This window comes from Aythya marila (genome assembly GCF_965140915.1).
Source record: "Aythya marila genome assembly, chromosome: 3".
NCBI lineage: Eukaryota > Metazoa > Chordata > Aves > Anseriformes > Anatidae > Aythya > Aythya marila.
Genome location: NC_139044.1, coordinates 23,810,032 through 23,833,560, shown reverse-complemented (window position 1 = coordinate 23,833,560; position 23,529 = coordinate 23,810,032). Strand labels below are relative to the sequence as shown.

General features: G+C 38.2%; 1 protein-coding gene across 2 annotated transcripts in view; it reads right to left on the bottom strand.

Moving 5' to 3' along the window:
• KCNH1 (potassium voltage-gated channel subfamily H member 1) overlaps positions 1 to 23,529 on the bottom strand; it is a 179,516-nt gene that overhangs the window by 62,922 nt on the left and 93,065 nt on the right. For both annotated transcript variants that reach the window (XM_082755628.1, XM_082755629.1), the window contains exon 10: positions 7,774 to 7,970. In XM_082755628.1, coding sequence (XP_082611754.1) covers positions 7,774 to 7,970 — 197 coding nt within the window. The remainder of the gene's footprint in view (positions 1 to 7,773; positions 7,971 to 23,529) is intronic.

Sequence of the window (23,529 nt, the reverse complement as noted above, 5' to 3'; positions counted from 1 at the left end):
TAGTTCACAGTTAAAATAAAAGCCTCATGGTTTAAGAAAAACTTCCTTAATTCTCTCTCTTTTTTTAAAAGGGGGCAGCTATTCCAGCTTTCACTGGAGAGCTGAAGAAAGGACCCATCTGATCACTTTGACCATAAAGTTTGATGCTCAGGGATGTAGCTTTGCCGTTGTAACTCAGCTTTCATATCGCACAGCTAACAACATTCTCTTTCCTTCATGGAGTAGCTTGAGTGGATTGAGTGTTTGGACTTGCAGTACCATGAGTTAAGCTTTTAGTGACCTTAGAGAAGACCACAAGACCGAAGCTGTTATGTCAGGAAATCACACCCTTTTAGTAAGAGTTTGTCTTAGAGTCAGATGCTTCCCAGACCTATATTCCTAGACCACAGACATCAGAGATCATTTTTAGAGTTGAAAAAAAAAATATATACAGAAGGATCTTAGGTCACTGTTTTGTCTTTTGCTTGGTCAGTAATGCTCAGTAGTGTGTGCAGCACCAGGGTGAAGGCAATCACAAAATACAAGGGCACAAATGTTACCAAGATATTAAAATTGTCAGTGCAGTTATGATCTAGAACATGGCACAAACAGGCAGAAGCCTGGGCAGCATTGGTAGTTAGAAAATGTGTCTGTTATGTGTTTGATTTACCTGAGGATCCAGCAATAGGTAGGCCAGTCATTATATATGTATATACACACATATATAAACAGGGATGACAGGCACCATAATTTAAAAAGGAAAAACAGAGATCTAGAAAGTACAGCCACTTGGTTATGGTAAGCAGAAGACAGACTTGGAGCTTTGAAGAAAGCATAGAAACTCTTTGAATTTGCCTGGAGCAACCCCCTTCTCTGTGCCAGCATAGTCCAAAACTGGACTAAATTTAACTACGCTTAACTGAAAGCAGTGGCAGTGCAGTGTGTGTGCATGCTGAAAACAGGAATCACACTACACAAAGCCTCCCTTATATCCAAATTATGCTTCTCCTATTTATATAGGCAAACACAATAGTGAGAAAAATACCAGTTTAAGCTAAGTACTGATCCTTCTTACTGTAAAAGTACCAGCAAGAATTTCATTGTTTTTGCAATGAAGACCTGATTCCCAGACTGCGTAAGAGAAGCTGTAACTGTCCCTTGGATTATCATCTTCTGTCCCAGTTGGTGGGCCAACATTCAGAATTCTCCTAGAACCTAGGAAATAAATTTTCTACTTTAAAAAGCACCAGGAGAGCTATTCTGAGGAATCCTCGTTCACACTAAGTAACCTTTATCTATATTAAAACTATCTCTATGCTTTAGTCTGTGTGGGTGGAGGAGGGGAGAAATCAAAGTCATACATTTTCTTCTCTTGGGATAAACGAACTGTTGTGGGTGGTGGTACATGTTAAAAATGAGAGAAAACCATTTTTTATGTTAACTTTCTATTACTCATTTGAAAATAGCTTCACAAAATCAGAATATGCATATTTAAAAGATTCAAATATTCTGAAGATAAATTATATTTTAATTCATCAGCTGGATTTTTCATCTACTCAGAATAGGTTTACCTTATATGGAAAGCCTTTGTAAACACTACATGATTTGTAAAGGTCAGAATTCAAATTCAGAATTCATCCTTACCAGCTTTTCCACCAGTTTCATTTATAGATGGTTATTAATACTTATTGATCACTAGGTTACATTAGTTTAAAGCAATTTATTAGTGAATGACCTATCAAAAATTCACCAATTTAATATTCCTTTGGGGAAATACACTTTGTGCTCTGTTACGATAAACTAAGTTACTTTTTTTATAACACTTACACAGACATTATATTGCAGCATCCATATGTGTGAAGACCCGCTCATTATTAACAGCAGAAGAAGGCATCTCAAATAAATGATGAATTTATCTAATCAATTTTGAAGGGATTAGCTATTTAAGAACATTTTAAAGAAGCATTTCAATACTTACCCACATAGATTAATTTAGGTTACAGCTAAAAGTTACTTGAAAATGTATTATGTACTAAATGCAAGCAACAGACCAATTTTGTAGTCTTATAACTTCCTACTTTGTCGTGCTATTGTACATATATACATTCTCATTACATAAAATACATCAATTGTTTGTAGCCCAGTCCTTCTCTGCAGAAGCATAGAACCCTAAAGCTCAAGGTCATAGAGATTTAAATAGAACAGAAATAACTTTAGAGTTGGAAAGTTTTGGAAAGTAAACTTTAAGGTGATGTCTCTGAAAGGTAATGGAGTTACTGTGGTCTGAATACTTAGAATCACTGTAGAAACATGAATAGTAAGTGCTTGCAGTTGGGCAAATCCTCTCAATCTCTAGGTATTAAAGCTTTACCTGAAGGGTTCCAACAAGCTGCAGGAGATGAGTAGGAAGAAATTGAAGGGCACATCATCCCTAGAGCATGGGGCTTTAATTCATTCAGTCACATTGTTTAAATAATACACAGCAGATGTGCAAACCTAACAACATGTAAGATTCCTCAAAGCACTTCAGGATCAGGGCATAAGGACCATTTGCACAAAACTCTATGAGCTAGATAGACAGTTATCTGTTAAGCAGAGACAAAAGTTAAGTAACGTGTCCAAGGTCAGAGAGAAAATGCAATATGAAGTACACCTATGAGGAAGCAGAATAAAATAGATTTTGCTTAGATTGGCATGGAGAAACAGGGAATATAAGAACATTCAACTACTTGAATAATTTTTCATAAGCACTGTGGGAAAGAACAGAGTGAGCACTTGTGTTTATTTACATTTAGACATTTTTCTTGGGAAAATGACAGTTTTTCTTTCTGCTCAGCAAATATGGCGTAACTCCCAAACCACAAAGCCATGCAGACATTTTAGTCATATCAAGTGCTCTGGATTTTCAGTGCTGTGAGAGGTATGCCAGTCAAGAATCAAGACCCTCATCCCGCAGGGTCTGTGGGGTTATTTCAGTGAATACAAACAGACCAGAAAGAAGAAACCTGTCAGTTTGACAATTCTGAAATCCATCAACAAATGGGCCAATATTCTAAAATAAAAACTTTTCACTCTTTTCCCTTATTTTAAGAAACTTTTGTTAAAATGTTCCAGCAATTCAGTCTTCTATATCAGAAAGAATTCTAGGATACCATTTTGAAGCTACATTGTGAAAAAAAATCAGAAAACTTGTCACGTGGAAAGATAAAATACAAGGCCATTGCCTCTGCAAACACCATGCTGCCAAGCCCCATGAGATTTCAAATCATGACTCCAAGCACTCCCAGCTGAAATGTCTGATCTGAGAGAGGTCCTCTCTCAAGTTAGACCTTAGAGTATAAAAGGGAAGAAAAGTGAAGCTAATGCTGAACAAGAAAACACAATTATATTTTAAAATAGCTTTTAGAAGGGGTGGCAGGAACCCCTTCCATTGGCACAGTTGGGATGGCATAGAATACGCACACCACTAAATGTACTAAGGCAATCTGATACCAGCAGGGAGACTCTGTTGTAATCACTGCTCTGTCAAGAAATATCTTCTGACTAGGAGCTCTGGCTTTAAATCACTAAATCATGCTTGTTTTGTAAAAATGGAGTTTCATTTGCCATTTCTTTCAATCTTACAAAATTCCAAATAATGTACCTACATGCTACTGCATGCCTTCTTTTATTCCAGGCCACAAATTTAAACTTCTGGAGAAACTGCTTTTGACTTCTATCATGATGCTCCAAAGAATTCAGAATTAGTCATTTAATCTCTATCCAGGCTAAAATGGCTTACTAGAGAAATCTCAGCTTAATAAATTATGTATAAGAATTCTCTCTTTTATGTAGCGTGTACGATCTTTTGAGCTATAACATCATTTATGGTTGCAGCAGAATGAACTGAGCAAATACACTGTGGTATAAGTAAATATTGGTTACAAAGCTCCTACACGCGAAAAGAAACGTCTGCCAAAAACAGAATGCTGCAAATGCTGTCAGAGGCCCTTCACCTTTCTACAGAAGGTGCCTCATCCCAAGAAAATAATAAGTTGCTATCACACAAGCTTCTTATGGTTCTTCTAACGGGAGCTATGGAGTCCAGGCTGGAAAGAAGTGTTTAAATATTTTTGGGGAGAAAACAGACCACTATCCAGCCTGCTGCCCTCCAAATCCGTAATCACTCTTTGTGTAGTACAGCCTCTGAAAGGCTGAGCTTGCCACTTGACCATCCCACATACCCCCAGTGCCTACACTCTGGTTCCGCTATGAAATTCTGAAGAGAGAAAAAAAAACAAACACATTATGTTAACCTGCTTTAATTTCACAACATTGTTACAGTAGGAAGCACACTGAGAAATCCTCTGTCAGCTTCCTCTCAGCTGCAAAACCCTTGAGCCTGACACAGCCACCTGCAGCCCCAGCCTGCAGTTTCAGTTTCTTAAGATGCTGGAGCCCCAGAAGTGGCAGCTGATTCTCCCTTTGCTTCCATTTAGATGAAAATTTTAATGACTGGCAGCAGAAAGAGTTAATTAGAGATCTCTTTCTCTTCCCTTTTAGGAAAAATAATTTTTTTTCTAAGTCTGAGCTCCAGCCAGAGGTAACTAGACAGCTAATAACTTTGTGAGGGATTTTAGCCACTTGAGGAAACTGCTCAGGGAGTCACCTGACAGTGGACTGACAGTTTTAGAAAGGAGAAAGTGAGTGAAACGAAACTTTGCAGAGCACGGATGCTGACAGCCACAGTACGCCAGGGACAGAGCACTGGCAGTGTTACACTCAGTCACAAAGTCCTCAGGCCTGACGGGCGATGGCATTTCATAACTGCAGCCACGTGCTAGGGAGGGGGTAAGAAGCATCCTGGGCTCCCAGCTCAGCACCAGTCATGCTCCAGGCCAGCAGGAAAAGCAGCACAAGGAATGGAGAGGGAGGTGGAAATGGGAAGGTGCTTTTTACTTTGCCTATCCAGCTTTTTACTTTGCCTAAATCCAGCCCTAGAATTAGCTAAGACCATGACCAATTGGTACCTTAGAGCTAAGACCATGACTGACTGGTACCTTACAACTAAGACCATGACCAGCTAGTATCTTACAGCTAAAACCAAGATGGATTGGTGCCTCACAATGCCTGCATGCCTACTTTTTTCCGTCACAGTCATTAGCAGGTGGGGCCAGAGCCCAGTATGTGGGGGGAACACCTGAAGGGTCAGCCCCGCTCACCAGCTCTGCTCTGGGCCACAGAGGCTCAACTCCACAAAGGGGTCACTGCAGGAGATCCAGCAGCCAAGAAATGCGTGAATATGGTGAAACAGTGGGCCAATGCTAAAGCTCACTACAGCTAAGGGAAACCTGACCAAGAATCACCCTGTTCCATGCAATAAGACCCAGCACCATGGCCAAGTGAAGGCAGATGCACCCTGGAAATGGGGACACCTCAGAGGAGTCACCAAGACTAAAAATATACCTGAGATACAGCTGGAGTGGGGAAGGGAAAGAAAAAACAACCAAAGCTGTTTTTCCATTTGTTTGGAAGCTGTATGAATACATTTGGAGTGAATATACAGTATCTACCCTTCAACTAGTTGAAGGTTTTTGGAGCCTGGGATGAAAGTGTTTATTGAAATGAAAAGTGTAATTCTGGTATTTATATTCTGAAGGACATGCAATACATCACAAATGTAGCTCACAGAAGGCACCGGTTCATCTGAATTCTACAAAATTCCATTTGCAGAAATAGACCAGGAGGAGTGCTAGAAGCGACAAGCCAGGGAGCTATTTCTATTTGAGATTCGCAGACATTTAAACCAGATTAAATTCCAAACTCTAAAAAGCTGCCTTTTAATGTGCATTATCTTCAATCTCTAAGGTACTGTAACGTCTGTGCAGTTCCAAAAGCATACATTATTTACTTTATTTAACATTTGCATTCTGATTGCAATCAGTCTTCTTTCAATAAAAGAAATAAATTTACAGTCTGCTAACCTAGAACCATCAAACTCTCACTTCCATTATCAATCAACGCCACTTTTCTGCTGACTGCAACTCAATTAAAATCCAATTATTTGAATAACTGGATGGAAATTGCTCTCATAAAATGTACCTTTTTATTAGGAACATTTGGTGAAGAAAACTGACAGCACAGGAACTATGATACTGTGGTTAAAAAGTGATTTGTAAGATGGGCTGGGAAAAGCAACATTGATGAACATGGAAGGAATGAGCATCACTTCTGGAGCAGGCATTTGATTCTCAAACTGGAACTTTTGGCTGAGAGATGAACCAAAATGATGTGCTTCTGCTAGCCTTACTGTGAGTGTTAAGGGAGCCAGTCTTCTGTGTTACAAAGTCTGCTATTTCTATTGATGTTTAAGAAAAAAAAAAAAAAAAAAAGTAGGCATTCTTAGATCATCTTACTACATTACCTATAGTGTTATTTCAGAACATGCCAAAGTCAGTGATAGAGATACTTCAGATGATTTCAATACTCAAGTCGTTCATTGCTTTTATTTCTCACATTATTAATACCAGGTAAGTAGCTGTCTTCTCATTGTCCTGAAGGAACTCAAAATCATTTGACAAAATGTCTTATGAAGAAATCCTCCAGTACATAAATTTGCTTCTTAGTTTTTAATTATATAGATTTGGTACCAGAGGTTTGATTTATTTGACCAAAATGGAGATAGTAGATGGAGATATGTTGCATATCTCGAAAATGGAGATATGTTGCATTGCCCAATACAAAAGCTAGATTCTTTTATATTGATAATATGCAGATAAAAAACATTACCATACTATTTTAATTTCAGTGTGCCAACACTAGGTAAAAACAAATAAACAACAATGACAACAACAACAACAACAAAATGATACTCTAGGCTTGAAGTCTAATTTTCCAAACAGACTTCAAAGATGAAAAGGTTTCTATTTTTTCAGGTATAATTATCTAGGCACTTACTTGGCACCTGGAAGTTACCATGGAGAACTATCAAGTATATTTCTTTAGATAATCTCAGGCATCCTTATATTTTAAAATTCTTTTAAAACAAGTATAGCTGCTCCAACTTATTTTCATTGTAATATTATTGCCTTCTATGCTGAACCATAATATCATATCAACTGAATTACACTTATTACAGTCTTAATAAATTTCTACAGTAGTAGTTCACCGAAGATTACACAGAGAATTTAAAATGGAATATTTGCTTATGATGATTCACATTTGACAAAACACCTTGAACTGGAACACAGGAAGAAATTAAGACAGCCAAAATATCAAGGATAAGAAAATGGAAGCATTAATTAGATGGGCAAAGTAATTTCAAAACGTGATTGATAATAAAAGAAAAAACTCTTGATAGAATCAGTCATGCTCCTATTACTTTTTCACTGTGATTGCAGTTGTTGATTTTTATTTTACATTATTAGATTTCACACCTTCTCTTCCACCTTCCTTGTAACTTCAGGCAACACCCTTAACATCTTTGTAGCTGTTTTACAAATTAACGTAGTTAACACTATTTAATCATAAGTACATGACAGTTTGCAAATATGCTGAAATCTGCCCAATTCATAGAAAAGTAAAACTTCCAGATATAATCAGACCATCTCCCTTTGAAATTAGCACTGGAATAAATGCTTATGGCTTTTGACTGTACGTGTTAGCCACGTCACTTAAGCAAGCTCTGAAAAAATATCTTGAAGAGAGGCTACAAAGAATGCCAGATTTTGCACAACTTAGGTTTTCATACAGACAGTGCATCTTTTATATAAAAGTGATCTTTTATAGAGCATGTTAAAAATCAAATCTACTTACCCTTTTTCTCAAGTTGTAAGTCAAAATAAGATTTCTGGAGAAGGAATGTGAAAAGGCTGTATAGAACTCCAGCACTTTCTGCAAGGCATCTCTCTTAATCACATGAAGATCACAGTAGGTCAAAGCCCTTACGTTAGCACAGGACTGGGCAAGGGTAGACTCCTTCCAGAAGACATCACCAAAAACATCTCCTTTGCCTACAGAAAAGAAGCAAGCAGCATTGCTTTCAATAATGATGCTATTTCTGCCAAGAATATAAAAGAACATACATCTCCTCTATGGGGTCAAGGTTCTTCTATACTATGCACTCAGAAAAAAAATCTGCCTGAAAACAAAATCAAGAAAAACACTTCTTTCTTGGTTCATATTCTCTTCTGATCCCTTTCAAATAGATTAATCGAGAAGAAATGCCCTTTCCCTTTCTTCCTGTAACTGACATGAAAAGGGTTTGTTTCTTACATCTATGTTGTCAAGTTTTCTTAACCTGGCTAAGTATCACCCACTACTGTGCCAATAAGCTCATCTTGTATGTCAGTGCACCTACGGGCTGTAACAAAACACTACTATACATCAGTATACACCAGAATTCAGGTAAGCTTGGTCTAGTTTGCTAGATCATCAGTGGAATAATCCACCTTTACCACAGCTCTGGGGGCTTTTCAGCTGGTACGTCACAAAAAAAATCTTTCAGTAGCTGTGCATGTGTGCACTCTACAATACAGTGAAGATTTAAGGTAACAAACAGTGTGGTCCAAAACAAGTACAGGTGATGTTATTAAAGTAATACTGAGGAGACAAGAATATTCAGTTATTACATACAGAAAGATAGAAAATAGGCCATTTCCTTACAACCTTCTCGTAAGAGTCCCTATGTCTTAATGAGCTTGGAGACAGCCAGTGACATTCCTACTGAGAAATACTACAGCAAAGACATTTGTACCAATCTAGGCACTACAACACGGTGCAAGTATACCAAAATCTGCCTGAGCAGAAGCCCCCAGTGAGGATTTCAATGGTTATACCCCAGCTCAGGATGGGCACAGAAGGGGTGTTTAGGAGAAAGTTACAAGCTGCTTTGAAGGGCAATGGTCACTATTTTTCCCATTTTCTGACATATATTGCTAACAGGATAAGAATATTCAGCTGTTCTCTTGATAATGAATAACTACACTGTTCTCGTTTTGAATGGTGCTTTTCTCTTAAATCTGCTGTGTTATGTCAGCACTGCAAATCTCTTCTAAGACAAAGCAACAAAAGAAATGCACTCACAACGTCTACTAAGTTGTGGTAGGGATGTGTCAGATGGTCCCTTGCCTTGCAAGTAATATTTTTGCCTGTAGTAGTTCTTAAAGCCAAAGCATCACGATACATATTAGTTTATTGACTTCACCTGTGTCTTTTTAGATTTTATTCCCTAAATAAGTAGTCAAGCATAAAAATCTACATGAAAATCAAGAGAACTATCATGAACAAAGAGGTCAAGATGCCTTCTAAATTTAACCCAGAGAGCCCAGGTCATCTCTTGAGCTGTACCTCCACCATTACTTGATGTCTTCTTCAGACACTAAGCATCTTCTCTTTGAGGAGAAGCTACCATCCTGATGACACGCTACACTGTAGCATAATAACTGTGCTCCCAGTCTTCCACAAAATGCCTGTGCAATCCACCTGCCAGGGACCAGTTTTTCCTTGAATGCTTTGTAGGAGTGTAATGTCTTTCCTTTTCTAATGCATATATCCACTGAAACCACCTGTACCAGAAGCACATTTTTCCCCACAAAGCTGGGCAAAAACACCATAATGATATCCTTTTTACCACTGCTCCTTTACATAGGACAGTGCCGACATCCAGAAATACTACAAAGGCTGTGTATCAGTAAAAATGGTGGTGGTGCAATAGGTCAGTGCAATAAGCAACTTTTCATTTTTAATGGCATTGACTTTTCACATTTTCAATTATTTAAACACATGCTTTTACAGTAGATACCTTAAAAATTGTAAAGAAATGGAAAAGAAAATTATAAAATAGCTTCCATGCACTTAAAATAGATCATCGTCCACGAGGCATTTAGACAGAGAAACACACAATGTATTCAAAATTGAAGTGAAACGACTTTTATGCACCATAAAAACTGATATGCTTCACTGGATGAAAATGGATTGTTTGCCTTTGGAATAAATATGCTTTTACTTGCAATCTTCCAGGCAATTAGCTAAACAACTGTTTTAATTAATGCTCTGGAATCTATCAAGTATAGAAATGTGCCATCACTGATGAGCAACAGTCAGAGCTGGTAGTCCAAGCATAACGGAGTGAAATTCCAGCTTGTTTCTAAGCCTCAATCTTAGTATCTCCAGACAAGTTTCCCTACCTTAAAATGACAATAGTTATTTTACTGCCCCACAGCAGCACGAAGACTAATCAGTACAAGGCAACTACAAACACTACGGTGCTGCTTTGCCTATATAGGAAATGACACACCGCACACGAGTTAGTTAGGTTTTACCCTAAAAATTTAACTTTGCTTTTTACAGTCATGTCCTTTGCCTGTGCCAGCAGCCCCAGTTTCCCCTTCTTATATGCAGTTTTCCCAAACCTCTCTGTGCTGTGGCTGCCTGCCACCCCAAGGAAGGCGCTCCCAGCTGCTTCCCACTTGCAGCAAGGAGCAGCACACTGCATCTGCTGGGTGCTCACTTAGCCAAACCAGAGTAAAGTAATACGTGAGTCAAAAGCTGAGTCAGATCACAGAAGCCTCACACTTTAAGAAGCAAAGCAGGCTAAAACAAGAAGTTGTACAGTTTTCAATCATTAACAATTTCCTTGAAGTTAATAGAGTTAACAGCCAGCGCTCTAGATGAAAATCAATGCGACATTATGGTTAGATTTCCAAAGCGAGGCAGACTTGCAAGCATCACACTACTTTATTTCTGTCAAGCACATCTTTAAATGATGCATAGTTAATGCATCAATCCCGATTGTCAGACTCTAAGAAAACTTGCAACTTTCATAGAAGAGTGGGGGCAGGGGAGAAGGAGCACTTGGAAATCTTTTCAGTAAGCAGGAATTAAATTTCCACCCAGAAGTATCTGTTCTGGATTATAACATTGTCCTCCTGCATGTAATAAGGAAGTGTGTACCACCTCCCTTCATTTACATGTTTTCCATAAAGAAAGAACAATCACTTGGAAAAAGGGAAGGAAAAAAAAAAAAAAAGAAAAAAAAAAAAGAGGTCAAGTGGCTGTTTTATCAAAAACATTTGCAATTGGAAAGAAAGAAGAGTAAGGTAGCACTTCTAAACATGTCAGAATGTGTTTGGCAAAGTCTAAGGCATCATTAGAGAACCTGAATGAAACGCCTACGTTTACATACAACTCCAGGATTTTTACATCTCGCCTTACCTCTGAAGAAAGATTAAAAAGCAAGGGAAATGCAGATGGTCATTTGTTTGTCAGTACTTTGCATTTCTCATTCCCAGTTCGCTGAATTCCAGGCCTTTGCCAGGAACACTATCTGTCAATCACACTTGAAGTTGATGATCTAAGCTTTTACCATCAATCATTTATATTCCCTGCTGGATTTGTGGGCTGAGAACCTTTTCCACTGTCAGCTCAGCATGAACTGGAAAAACGAATAGCTTAACTGCCTTTCATGTTTGCTTGTTTGTGTTAATTATAAGTCCCCAAACCCTGATAAACTTAAACTCTGAGGAATTATTTCATAAAACCAGCACTTTCTGTTTCTGTACTTATTCTCTCCAAGTCTTTTCCCCATAGCAAATTTACTGTTCACCTTGAAGCGAAAGGAGGATTTCTGTTACCGCTGCAAATTCACCCTGAGTCAGGCAAAAGGTCAACCCAAATTCACTCTCCTAAAAGCAGCACCCAGAATCAAGATCTCATTATTGCAATCTAGCCAAATTTTTTGCTGATTCTATTCAACAACAGAAGCATGCTTTATATATTGCCATGATGTGCCTACCAGACCTACACCTATCTTCAGGAGTGCAAATGTGAGGTATCAAAGAGTTCTCAAACAGAAGATATTCCACTCTACTCATAAAATATGACCCAATGTGAAATATTTCGATTGACAATACACATAAGATCACCTTCAGGTTCTGGGTGTCTGGGAGTTGTGGTATGGCTTTGGTGTGATGCTAATAATAGGAGCTGGGTGAGGAAATGTCAGGGATTTGTACACTGAAGGTCTTCCAAGTCAGCATGGACTTTCATGGGATTCACACCAATCCAAGGATTTTCAGCACATCAACCAAAATATTTATCTTAAAATCATTCTCAAATCAACAGTAATAGCTGTTACAACAGCTCACACCAGAATCTGGCACAGGTCCCTTCTAGACTTGCCTTCATTAGGCAAGATGCTAATGAAATTTAAAAACAAGAACAACAAAAACAAAAACAAACAAACAAACAAAAAACAAAACAACCAAAACAAACAACTTGCTCTGATTTTCTCTGTTTTTGTTGTTGTGTGCTTTTGATTATTTGTTTATTTTCAGTCTCCTGAGCAGGTATGAACAGAACCACAGGATGTGAAGTTATCCCATAGTGCAGGGACCTACCAGTGGTATTCAAGCAAAATTCCACTAAGGACAGTATATTTACCCCTGGTGTTCAAAGCTAGTGATGCAAGACTTGGGTCATCCCCTCAGTGACTAGCACTTGTCTGCTTAGCTAGAATTGAAAATCTTCCCCTCTCCTCTCTTCCTTATCTGAACATGACATGCAAATTAAATTTTCCCATTTTACAGAGAGAAGAAAGATTCAAGGAAAGCAGAAGCACCAGAGCAAAAATAAATTTTCCTCTTGATGGTGCATTGTTTTAGGCAATTAATAACTGCCAGCCAGAAGAAACAGAGCTAGGTGGAGCACACAGCATGTGTCTCACAGATAATGTGCACATTTCGACAGCCACTGAATAGCCTGTAGTTTGGTCCTCCAACACACTACATCGGGCAGGAGATGATGCATGGAAGTGATTTGCTGCTTTAGATTTTCTTAAGACTTCTTAAGTTTGGACCAAGACATGTGATATTATTTTTCATTAACCAGGGGTTTTTAATCACTCTTTTCCTCTAAAAGGCAGGAGGGAAAATAACAACAAAAAATGAGTATTAGTCCCACTGAAATCAAAAGAAATGTTACAATGATAATAAACTAAAATTACACTTCCAGTGATTTGCCAGGTGCATGAATGGAAACACAATGTATCTGTTCATGCTTTAAAGCATAGTTTGCATCAGTTTTGCAGACAGCTTACTATACAACCGCATCAATTTTTTCTGTTAAAGAACGTCACTGTACAAGAAAAAAATGAAAACATTTATTTCAGAGCACTGTCTTGCTGTTTAGCAACAACATGAAATAGTTACAGCTAAGATTTCTATTATTGCTATAATTAATATGTTTATTTGTCTCTCTGAATAGAGTGTGGATTATATTTCAATATTTGACTTACTATGATGAGAAGAACAGCTTTAAAATGTCAGCTGGGCTCTACATGGCTCCCTCACAAAAAGCTAGGAGGCTGCATCAGAATCATTTATCCTTACTTTCTTTTTAGTGGTTACCAAAAAGATGTTATAAAGACATAGCCAGTTTGTAACAAACTCAGAAGACAAGATGTTGCGAGCTTAAATAACTAGTCAAAGGACTAGCCACAAATGTACTTGAAGTTATTTGCATTTGCTAAATAATGGGAAAAACACAGCTCAATGTATGGTGTCACTGCATGGACAGTCCTTGTTCTCTCATCAAAAAACCTACAGGAGGCTCATTTTGCAGTATCCTTGGGGTTCTTCTCTGATGACTTAGAAACAGGTTTTATGCTATAGCTGTTGCCTGAAGCTTACTTTAAAGCCCTCACGTTTGAAATTCTTGTTTCTTTTTTAATTTCAGACAAAAGCATTCACAAGCATTTAAAGTGGATTTTGCCTTCTAAAGTACATAAACATTTTGAAAAACCCATAAAGTTCATAACTATAGTATATTTCACTTTTATTTAATATTTCTAGCATCTCCCTGAGGTTAAATTTAACAATATTGTTTCAGAAACATAAATCTGAGAAAGGTTTTAATGTGAAACTTGGAGAAAACAAATCAAAACATGCAACTGTTCCATGATTTATTTGTTTTCCTGTTTGTTTTTCTCTAAGCTCTTCACACCTGTCTTTGGAGTCTGTATACAAACATGGTGGATAAGCCTTTCCTAAGCCACCCTGAGATATCAAGGAATATGCAGAACAGATGGTTTCATCTTCACCATATCCCAATGTTGGCTGTCAGTGAATGATCAACCACTGTTGCCAGTAGCATGCAAGGTATTACCGTTTTCAAAAGGGGGCTTCTTCCTCACATGGTGGTATCAGACTCTTTAAGAGTAGCTGGCACGTTCTGCAAAAGTGCATTAATTTGTCACAACAAATCATGAAACCATAGAAAAAGTCATCTGATTTGCAGTGTCAAGAAGCTTGCGACTGAGGCCTATATCCATGGTGTGTCCCCTTTCTTCCCAGGTATTCCAGTAGTTCATTCATTAAGTGGTTTATAAACCATAAATTTGTGTTTCCAATACTTGCACAGGTCCAGTTTTAGGGCATTTATAGATAACAGTGGACAATGGCTGTTTCATAATTCCTACTTTTAATGCTCTGCAAAAACTAGACATTGAACAGGTAATGTCATACAGAAGTCTCAAAATAGCCAATTCCTGATGTCAATTCAAATATCTTCTGGATGTCTTGAGTACAGGGAAAAGGAATTCTCTCTCCAAAAATACCATTTGGAGTAAATCTGTACTTCTCAACAAGAAGTTTCCATGCTGCTCCACCATGAAATTAAAATGTTTTATTACTGTAGACCTTTATTATGCTATAGTTAGATGGTGTCTTTTTAAAAGTTTGGCATGATCTCCACTTCCAATTCTTTTCCTATCAGTGTGCTATTAGGAAAAGTATCCTAACAGTGGACAGGCATTGAGGAAATCAGCTCTAAAAATTGTTTCTTCAGTTGATATTCACTGTATCATTTTATAGAAATATACAGCTTGTCCAACCTGCCTATATATGTCAACCTGAGTAAACCAGCACGGTAGAACTACTGAAGATAAAGCTGGATTTTAATTTCAATCTCTCCTTTTTCCAAAAACAGAAACAAACAAAAAAAAAGCGCACAATTCACATCACGTTATTTTATTCAATAGCACAAACAATGCTTTGACGTTAGACACTGTCTGAAAATATTAAGAAAAGTCTAATACCATCCATAATCCAGCACTCACTCCTTAAGCCCAAGAGCACAACAGCTAGACATTTCTGACACAAAGCCAGGTTTACCTGATTTTAAAGCTCAGATGAAAAATAAAGAAATAAGGGATTTTTTCAAAGACTTGGTGTTAAATAATCAACAGGCCCCAAAGGATACACATTCTGAAAACTGGTTTGTCCACAAAGCAGTTCAGTCTAGGAAAATCTGAGTGAGCTCAGGTACTGGAGGCAGTATAAAGATAGTGGTTTGGCCTTAGCGCAGTTAACCTCCAACATTTTCAAGCCTGCTGAGAAGCAATCTCCACATAACTGTGTGGAAGATGCAATGCTTTGCCACTGAGAAGGCCTAAGACAGACAATACTTCTGCATTGCTGTTTCCACTCCTTTAAAATAAACCATCCCTCCTGTGCATTTGCCCTTACAATTTGGACTGTCCTATCTGGATGCAAATCTGCCCTGCCAAAACCTGAATCAAGCCTCTTGGGTCTACATCTGAATGAAATTATGGCTAGATGAGTAAGCTAAAACAATTGTGAAGAAAACAAACAATTGTTCTTATAATGCTCCTTTAAGATCGCAATTAGATAAAATTAAATCAGCAGGAATTTCTCCACACAAAGCAAATGGAGCATTTAATATCCTGCTGAAATAAAACATGGCACACCAAGCTCTCCTACGATATCATGTTAAAACCACAGGCTCCAATCTAGTCAATGTTATAGCTTTGTAAATAACAATAAAAGATCTGCTCTTTCAGGACATTCAATTTTCACTTCCTCCAATTTACATGGGACCTTAAAAGTAAATCTACGTGCGACTTACGTAGCTCCCCACCTGCCCCCCAGTGAAAAAGGAAGAGATAAAGATGGTATAGATACAGATTATAGAGAAATAGATGATATATCCATATCCCACTTTCCCTCTAACAAGTGGAAAATAATGCAGTCAGGTCTAGACTACAAATTCCTCTTCCTGACATTCGGTTACTGCATATGTTACTCTCATAATTATGTACTATCCATATTTTGTTTTCCTTTAGCTTTGATAACAGCAAAAGAAATAGAAAAAGCAAACTGTCCTTGTGGAGGGCAATGATTTTCCCTCACAATAAATTACCGCCTTGATTTCCCTTCCTATCTCATTTATGTTTACCTGCCAGCTGAAAGCAAATTATACTCCATGTATGGAAAAATAAGTGTGTGGCCTCCTCCCCTTGGACTGAAAGGGTACTGCCATTTCTTGACAAGCATATAGGAACAGAAGCTAAGGCTGACACATGGCAGGGAAGGTGGTTACTTACACCTACAGGCAGCTGTAGTCCTAATATTTCTGCTTGCTTTCGTGTAGGATTCTGCCACAGGTTTTTAAGATGGGGACAGGGAACCACCACTTTCTTGGGATGGTGGAGTAAACCCAATAATTTCTTCATTGCCTCTCCATTTTCTATGTACACTGTGAAACAGGATCCAACTCATTTTAGCAGATGCCTTTGCAATACCACCAGCCACTGTACACTTGCAGAGACACACATGTACGGTGCAGGGACAACACTGTTCCCAACTCATCGCAGTCAAGGCCATATCTGACATTCAGCCATTGAAGTCCCTCTGCACTATTACAGTCATGATCATTTTTTTCAACTATAAAAAAGAGGAAATTGCTGCATTAGTTGGTCGAAGACTACAGAGCAGACAAGTACTACAGGGTTCAAAATTCAGGGATGTGCTCTTGTGGATGGCTACAGCACGTCTAAGTCTAAAAGCAGGTCAACAATCTTAATGGCTTTCCATTAAGTCCCATAAACTTGATTTAAAAAAAAAAAAAAAAAAAAAAAAAAAGAGAGAGAGAATGAGGAGAGTGCAAAATGGCTCAAATCCTTCCCTCTTTAGGCAAACAGATCTGCCTCAATCTGTTCAGTGCAATCCAGGCTACAAACAAGCTAGCTACAGCATGCAATGGTGCAAAAATCTCTTCAGCCATGATTAATCTCAGCTGAACCCAGTGACATGAGAAATAAATAAATAAAGTATTCTATTCTTATTCCCCTTTCCCATTCAAGTTCTGGGGCCATATTACATAAGGGGAAATTATACCTAGTCCTCTGCTGATTCCATCCCTTATAAACAGCCATTCACAATCAGAATGCATTTTAGCAGCACACACATCATGCAAATAATGTTTTCAAATTCTTTCTCAGGCCACTGTCAGTTACAAGTCAGCCAAGCCTGTGGCTGTACCAAGGAGACCTGTAGGCATTCCTGAGTGCAACTGTACAGTAATGCACTCAGAACAAGGCAGCCAGGAACCAAATTACAGGACAATCCACAATGGGGAACGGCCATTTTCTTGTTGAACTGTGATGCTGGATTAATAAATCTATTTTGAAGCTTAATCTTCTTCATGTTGTCTTATGACTTTTGGATGACTTACTATGACAGTCATCAGGCTGTAGATCAGCACACCTCAAAAGCCGTGCACAATTCTCCAACCTGCCGATGAGACTGGGACTCTTTACTCTTGTTCAGGACAAACAAGGAAGGATCCTATCTACCTGCCTGAAATCTGACAAATGTTATAAGTGTCTCTTGTGGGAAAAATAAGTGTACGTACAAAGGTCTCTATTGACTTTTTACATCACACATCATTCTACTAATACTAATAGCTGATCTCTAAACAGGGTCCACAGACCAAATTTTAACACCACTGTGGGACAGCATGGGATGCAATTCATTAATACTCTTTGCTAAACCAAAAGTCAATTAAAAAGTTTATTCCTTTGAAAGTTCTTAGCTCAAACAAGGATAGTAAAAACACAATAAATGCAAAACAGCTGGGATGCAAGGCCTGGGAATAAATTGCTTTACTCTTGGGATAAACTGTTTTCTGTGGTGGTTTTGTTTTTCTTTTTAAACTAAACCTTCTAATAAATGTTATTTTTCTCATCCGTTGCTCAGCTCTGAAGACCACAGTGGTTTTATAGGCTTCATTTTTAATTGTTAAACAAAGGCTTAAAGTCTCCCAGTCTAATCAAATCTTTACGACTAACCTCACTACCCGTGTACACAGCCCCCCCTTGCAGTTCAGCAACTTTGAACAACTCACAGAAGTGAAGAAGTGCTGCCTAGTCAGGCCCTCTGGGAGTCATTAATTGACAGCTTTTGCAGCAGTCTGAAAATTTAAGGACAAGACGCTATTTTATAGAAAAACAGCTCGTCAACCTAATTTCAAGGTTCATCTCTCAGTTTCAGTCTTTTACTGAAATGCTTTTCCAAATGTCAAAGATGACCCCAGTTTCAAACAGAATGGGTCGGATCCAACCTGGGTCAAAGAATCAGTTGTTTCCTACACTAGGATTTTCTGTTCAATCTTGGAGTACAACCAGGTCAAGCAGTTCTAATTTAGAATTGATTTTCTACTAAAATCAAAAATGGCACTCTTGACCATTCAGGTATTTGTACATTTATATCAACACAACTTAAACTGTTTTCTAACAAGGCCTCCTATCCTCTCTTTCACTGTATTTCTAGAAGATATTTATAAGAAGTTAAGTTTACTACTATTTCACGATTTTATTATTATTATTACAGTTTTATATAAATTTCTGATGCACACATGCAATTGGAAAGATAACACAAGAACCCGTACTTCCTCTTATAATTGTGAGGAGAGATTAAAAAGGTCCAGACTAGAAGGCCTCAGGAAAGTGCCCTGTCAGCCTCAGCAATGGCATATGGCATCTGCTCAGCCAGATTTCTAGCAGTTTCTTGATTACAGCAGTTCTAACAATTATGTTATCATGCTGAATTAAGGAAATGCATACCTTCATAGTGTAAAAAATACAAAAAGTGCATTGAAAGACAGTTCTGATTCTCAAGCTTCCCTAAATTAAGAAACAACTGCTAGCTAGGCTGGCATAATTCATGCTCTTACTACCTTTTTGCCTGCATATCTCAAAGAAAGCTGCAGCCAGATCTTATGGCCTCTACCCGAAACACATTTAATTCAGGGGCAATCTTTTCAAGATACTCATTACATTAAAATCCAGCACATCTCTCCTGAGCATGAGTAAATTTTAACTTTTCAGTGACCTGTGACAAGGTCAGGTTTTCAGAAGGCCAGGGGATCGGCCCAAAGGGTCTGCTCCAAAGCAGAGAACCCAGCGCTGCCAAATGAAGCGCACAGAAGTGGCTGATTGTTTTTTAGCAGCGACAAAATAACCCATTTCCCCTAACCGCATTTGGATAAATGGGGAAGTTTTTAAGCAGCAGTAGTTCAAATAGATAAGTCCGTCTCAGACGGATAAAGCAGCAACAGCCCAAATGGGTAAGGCTTAGAAAAGTTAAAAGCAAAGCCAAGTTGAAAACAGCCTCTTAATGGAAGTTCTGCATGACCTATGCTTTGCTCGGCTCTCTTCAGGGCAGGGACTGGGTGATTTGTCTCTGCCTTCGTAAAGTGATGAGTGCGATGAGTGCACCTCAGCGCTTCATCCTAGGCAATAACAACCATATAAATGGAAGAAGAGAGAGCTACAGAAAACTGAATTGTATTTCATCCAGGCTGCTTCCCACTAGCTAATCATCACTGCTACTTAATTCTCCTCATAACCTACACATTAACGTAAAAAAACACAGCGGTACAGTGGCTTGCCTTGCTACGTCTTGCTTTTTTTTCCTCATTCATATTAAAATGAATCACAATACATAAATCATCTTGCTTAAAAGCAATTTTCTATTGGAGGGGGGGAAGGGGAAGGGATTGTTTTGTTTTTAATTATTTTTTATTTCTTTGACACATCAAGTCTAAAGACTGTGTTACATGACTGTTAGTAATTTCTTTACTTCAGTAGAAATTTTGGATAGAATCAAAAAAATGCATCTTTCATCCCAACAAATCAAACCTAATACAAAATACCTCAATTTGTTCAAACTTTTACTGTAAATGTTGCAGAGAAATTTTTTGAAGTTCATACATTTTGTGTTTGTCTCTTAGTCAAATTAACAAGGAATGCAATCTAAGGTGACACACATGCAAAAAAAAAAAAAAATTACTTTTTTTTTCATTTCTGACCAAGTACAATTTCTTCTAACTCAAGTATTAACCCAAGTCAGTCAAAATCAGTTCTTTGTTATAAGAACATAAGCCTGGTCTGAGAATATACCTCTCACATGGGTATTAGAACCAAGCTGGATGGACACAATCGCACACATTACACTCCAAACTCCAAGGCTACATGACAGACATTTATATGCTAGTCTGCAAGGCTACATGATTTCAAAACTTGAAAATTTTTCATATGAATTGGATCCTTTAAGGCTTAAGTGTAGTTTACCTTTGGTTTATATAACACTGTGCAGCAGTCACACAGTAATTTAGAGATGCAATTTATTTCTCTATTGTATGGAAGATACAGGCTACATTACAAATTGCAAAGGTTGCTTTATTAAGTGACAGCCAAAGCTGAGCAAATAATTCACCTTGGATAATTTATACACTTTATTTTTATTTCAAGAATGTCTGTGAGGAGATTACAGTCACTCTGACGTATCTGTTAACTGAAATTACCGTACAGAATTCCTCACGTGGTTAGCTGTTACATGCCAGATGTTCAGAGCTGTGCTTCATTGTGACTGGCAAACAAAACTTATGGAATTGGCTGTTCTGGCTGAATGATCACCAACAATCATGTTTCTTGTACAATGCAGAATTTATTTTTTTTCCTTGAGTGCTCGTTTTATCTGGTGTGCTTTTATCAAATGCTTGGCAAGTTTAGCTGAACATGAAATTTAAAAAAAAAAAAAAAATCATTGCTGTTCTACTGATAAGAAAACTGTGACTGAACAGAAGTTAGGCAGGAAATCTTGGCCTATCTCCTGCAGCATCCTCAGTAATGTGGTTCTTACATTACACGATTCTAAAGGAGAAAACTCCTACTGATTCAGAATAGGGAACAACTTCAGTTAACTACATCATTTCTTATTTGCATGGAAAAATCTCCAATGGATGGCTTCACAACCTCTGTGTGTGTGTGCACACGTGAGTGAAAGGAAAAAACCTTTCTTAGACCAGAAGAAACTGAAACACAAAAATTGATATACACTTACCCAAAACAAAATCTTGCCAAATCACACTGAACCCACTTCATTTTGCTTTCATTTCTGACTACTAGATTTATACAGAAAATGACAGAGCATCAACTTCCATGGGAGCCAGAGAACTGGCTCCAAATTTCCAATAAAAGGTGTGGAGAGAAAAGGATCAGTTGCTACTGTCCCAGGAGAAAAACAACATAAAATATTTCTATTCACTCAAATACCAAGGGATCGGCCTCATTTATCTGTAGCCATCACTCTGCAGCAGCAGAGATTAGCAGTTCAGGTTTCCTTAATGTTGATTTTACAAGGAATCTGGGCTGAATGTTTTCTAAACTGAACATTATGATAAAACATGGAAAGTACTGTTAAAGATAAGGAGGAAACATATCTTTAAAAGGCATTTTGAAAACCCTACTTCAATATTTTTTTACTCACGCTGATTAAATGGAACAGCAAGTTTTTCCTGAGCTTTTCTCCCTGTGATGGACACAGGAGGAGGCATTGTGGGATACAAAATGACCCAAACTGAGAGGTTTTAATTTGTTCTACATTTGCCATGTTAATTCATGGCAACTCAGAACATTAAAAGGTAGTAAGCTTTTGATGTCCAACTTAGAAAATCATAGAATCACTAAATGGTTTGGACCAGAAGAGACCTTAAAGACCATCTAACTCCAACTCCCTGCCATGTGCAGGGACACCTCTGACCAGACCAGGCTGCCCAAAGCCCCATCCAGTCTGGCCTTGAACACCTCCAGGGATGGAGCATCCACAGCTTCTCTGGGCAGCCTGTGCCAGTGCCTCACCACCCTCTGAGTGAAGAATTTCTTCCTTACATCTAATTTAAACCTACCCTCTTATAAAGACATTCCCCCTTGTCCTGTCACTCCACCCCCTGACAAAGAGTCCCTCCCCAGATTTCCTGTAGCCCCCCTTTAGGTACTGGCCACTGTAAGGTCTCCCTGGAGCCTTCTCCTGTCCAGGCTGAACAACCCCAACTCCTTCAGCCTGTCTTCATATGAGAGGTGCTCCAGCCCTCTGAGCATCCTCATGACCTCCTCTGGACCCATTCTAATAGGTCTGTGTCTGTCTTGTGCTCTGGGGGCCCAGAGCTGAACGCAGTGCTCCAGATGGGTTCTCACAAAAGCAAAGTAGAGGGGATTCAACCTTTGATGCAGACCAGGATACATTTGGCTTTCTGGACTGCAAGCACATGTTGCTGGCTCGTGTTGATTTTTTAATCAACCAACATTCCCAAGTCCTTCTCCTCAGGGTTGCTCTCAATCCATTCTCTGCTCAGCATGTATTTGCACTTGGGAGCAGTTGTTAGTATCAAACAGCACTAAATTACACAGCTGATTCCAGAACACAAAAGAATTAGTTACCCCACTACTTTTCACCTTTTTAGATTCTTGTGTAGTACAAAATATCATGAACTTGATTCCTCAGGACATGAAATTCACACTATGCTGTATATGCAATCCTGTTCAGAAGTAGAGGAAAAGCGAACTCTGCATATTTATTAGCTTCCTCATTTTCCAGTAGACATTCCTTTTATAGTGGCTGTATGTGATCAGAAACTTTAAATTTAGAAAGTTTTCATCTCTTTTGCCAGGCTGCCATGAGTGACAGGTACTGGATAAAGCCACTGTGAGAACTTACCTTATCACAAAAGGGTCTGACAGAATCAAAGGATAAGTATCACCTTTTCAGTGCTGTAGCAACCCCATCATTTATCTATATCTATTGGATAATCTCACTCTCTTCTCCTAGCTTTGCTTCAGAATGTTGTTCACAGCACTGTCAGCTTCTTCTGAGAGCCTCCAAACTAAAATTGTCATTCCAAGTTAATGCAGATCAGCTTTAAATTTTTATAATATATGTTATATAATGTATATTATATATGATTGTATGTTGTGATCATTATATGTATTGGTTATTATTATATATTCTATATTTCATATATTTTATATTATTTTGTCTTTAAGAGATCACCACATAATCTGAAATCAAGCTAACTGAAAAATTTTCAGCAAAACTGGATTTTTATCAGAGGAGTGGCAGGCCCAGCACTTTAAGTTCTTCTGCAATCCTAAGTGGAATTTCTGATGAAGGGAGATGCGGCAAGGAAGAAACAACCCCAAGAATGTTCAGTATCTCAGTGCTCAAATACAGCTGCCATTGACCAGAAGAAACAGAGTTGGAGCAATCCAGAGATGAGATGATTGCCCTTCCTATTTACCTATGTGGAACAGGAAGGACAAGCCAATGACTTTATGCAATGTTGCAATGTTCCTGTATGACCTTAAGCAAGTATTTGTTCCTTTCTCTTTCAATTTTTCAACAGACAACAAATGTTTAATGTCATAGAGCTGCC